The sequence below is a fragment of the Otolemur garnettii genome, unplaced genomic scaffold, assembly GCF_000181295.1.
Source record: "Otolemur garnettii isolate 467f Iridium unplaced genomic scaffold, OtoGar3 scaffold00198, whole genome shotgun sequence".
Taxonomy (NCBI): domain Eukaryota; kingdom Metazoa; phylum Chordata; class Mammalia; order Primates; family Galagidae; genus Otolemur; species Otolemur garnettii.
Window position 1 is genome coordinate 1,829,797 of NW_003852593.1, and position 2,402 is coordinate 1,832,198.

Sequence of the window (2,402 nt, forward strand, 5' to 3'; positions counted from 1 at the left end):
TTTAACCTGGGCAGCATAGAGAGACCTTATCTCTAACAACTTCAGTAAAACAAATAGTAGCTTCTCATAACGTAAACTCTTTGAGGTGCACTTTTTCATCTGTCAGATACTATTAGAAATCTTAAATAAGGTGTTTTTGCACAGAAATTATTAGTAGGTACTGTACAATTTCTTCTGATGTAATTGTCTCTGTTCTCTTTTTAAAATGGCAGTTACCTTGTTGGTGCAGTGGTTAGAAATACACCCTGTAAGGCTGGGCGCAGTAGCTCACGCCTGTAACCCTAGCACTCTGGGAGGCCGAGGTGGGCGGATTGCCTGAGCTCAGGAGTTCAAGACCAGCCTAAGTGAGAGAGAGACCCCATCTCTAACCCATCTCTAAAAATAGGTGGGCACTGTGGTGGGTGTCTGTAGTCTCAGCTACTCAGGAGGCTGAGGGAAGAGGATCATTTGAGCCCAGGAGTTTGAAGTTGCTGTGAGCTATGACACTATGGCACTCTACCAAGGGTGACAAAGGGAGACTCTGTCTCAAAAAAAAAAAAAAAGAAAAGAAAAGAAAGAAAGAAAAAGAAATATACCCTGTCTTAGGTTTTCTGTGGTACAATGTGATGCTATAGGTTAGAGTTTACATCTAAATCTCTGCTCAGTCTCTTGCCGGCTGTGGGACCTCGGGCAAGTAACTCAGCCTGCATGGGCCCTAGGTCCTTGTTTTGTAAATTCGAGGTAATTATAGAATCTACCTTTTTTTTCTTTTTTTTTCCTGTGGTGACCACAATGGTCAATATATACATGGAATCTACCTTATTGGACTGTAACTGGGGTCACCTGGGACATCTATGAAATAAGTGGTCAAAAGTCTCAGCTACAGATAGTATTGTTAGCATTACTGTTATTACCATCATTGCTGATGGATTAATTTCCAGTTCTAGTCTGTAAATGTTTCTTTTGAGATATTAAAACTATATAAACATGTTTGAGGTTCTGTAGAACTTCAAAGGACAGCACTCTGTGTATATGTCATTTCCCACAACAGCTTTCTGACGGGCTCAAAGAGGTATACCCGAGATTATGCAGTGAGTTATAAACATAAATATTAACTGGTATGGGCTGTTTGCAGACCTGTCTTTAGTTACTGCCTCTTACTTCGGGTGTTATCAGTAAATCTGAAGGTTAATTAATTGCTCTTAGTGCAGTGGAGGGAGCCATAGTCCCTGAGTACTGGACACCCTGTGTCCTGGGCATTCCTTTTGAGCAAGGGTTCAATAAAGATGGCTAAGATGAAAGGCAAGCCTTTCTGTTTTAAAATAACAATGCAATGTGAAATCTGAAACTTTTTTTTTTAATTGATTAGGCAACCAGTAACAAAGCACACGTTTAGGCATTACAGAGTTCTAGGAAAAGGCGGATTTGGAGAGGTGAGTAATGTGCCTCAGTTAAGAGTGGTACTTCTAGCTAGGGAGGCAACAAGGTCATTGGAAGAAATGGGCTTCAGGTAATGTATCAACTTAGCCGGTATATTTATTTTCTTACTATGTATTTTAGGAATAATTTTAGCCTACTGTGAGCATTAAGATGGAATTTTAGAGCAAAAGTACTTTGCTACAAGTTTTTCAAAAAAATCCTTCCCTTTCCTCTTGGTAGCCCCAACAGAAGCTGATTCCCCACGCTAAAGCTCAGGCTCAGTCTCTTTGTCCAGATTGAAAGGTTACTTTGGGTGGTGCCTGCGGCTCAAAAGGGTAGGGCTCCGGTCCCATATGCTGGAGGTGGTGGGTTTAAACCCTGCCCCAGCCAAAAAAAAAAGGTTATTCCATTTCCATCCTGTGACACTTTCATTATTTCATCTCCTGATTTAAGACCAGCCCTGAAATTCATGTCAAGCAGAGCACATTATTAAATACACTTTTTTAACCCCAACTCTGAACACATACGTACCTTGGACCTACGTCAAAAGATGTGAATCAGAAAGACACCATCGACTGTGTTTCTTGGAAGTGAAATAATGGACCATAACACAGTCTGTCCCAAAACTTTCTTAGTGACCTACACATGTACCTCACACCTACATCAGTTTGCCAAAATCCTAAGTAAACTACTCACAGACTTTGGGAGATGCCCTTTAAAGATGATGGCCTCCTTGATAGAGACCACTGTGGTAGCTGGAGGGAGACTAACATGCTGGTCTGGAGATTTAAAAAATGTGATACCTCATTAATTATGTAAAGTGATTGTATGCAGTTCAAGAATTTATAGTCTCCAAGAACCAGGAAAGCTGTTGGGCAACTAACCCTGTATATTTAACTCAGAAGCAGCTTAGACTGCCTGGAAGTGATTTAAATCACGCCTGTTCACATATTACAATTAAAAGCCAAAGCCACAAGCAATGCTTTTTTTTTTTTTTTTTTTTT

The 2,402-nt window shown here is 40.4% G+C and overlaps 1 protein-coding gene across 4 annotated transcripts in view; it reads left to right on the forward strand.

The window, feature by feature from the left end:
- The window catches only part of GRK4 (G protein-coupled receptor kinase 4), a 61,244-nt gene that overhangs the window by 25,464 nt on the left and 33,378 nt on the right, over positions 1–2,402 (forward strand). For all 4 annotated transcript variants that reach the window (XM_012812242.2, XM_023507712.1, XM_023507713.1 and 1 more), the window contains one exon: positions 1,349–1,412. In XM_012812242.2, coding sequence (XP_012667696.1) covers positions 1,349–1,412 — 64 coding nt within the window. The remainder of the gene's footprint in view (positions 1–1,348; positions 1,413–2,402) is intronic.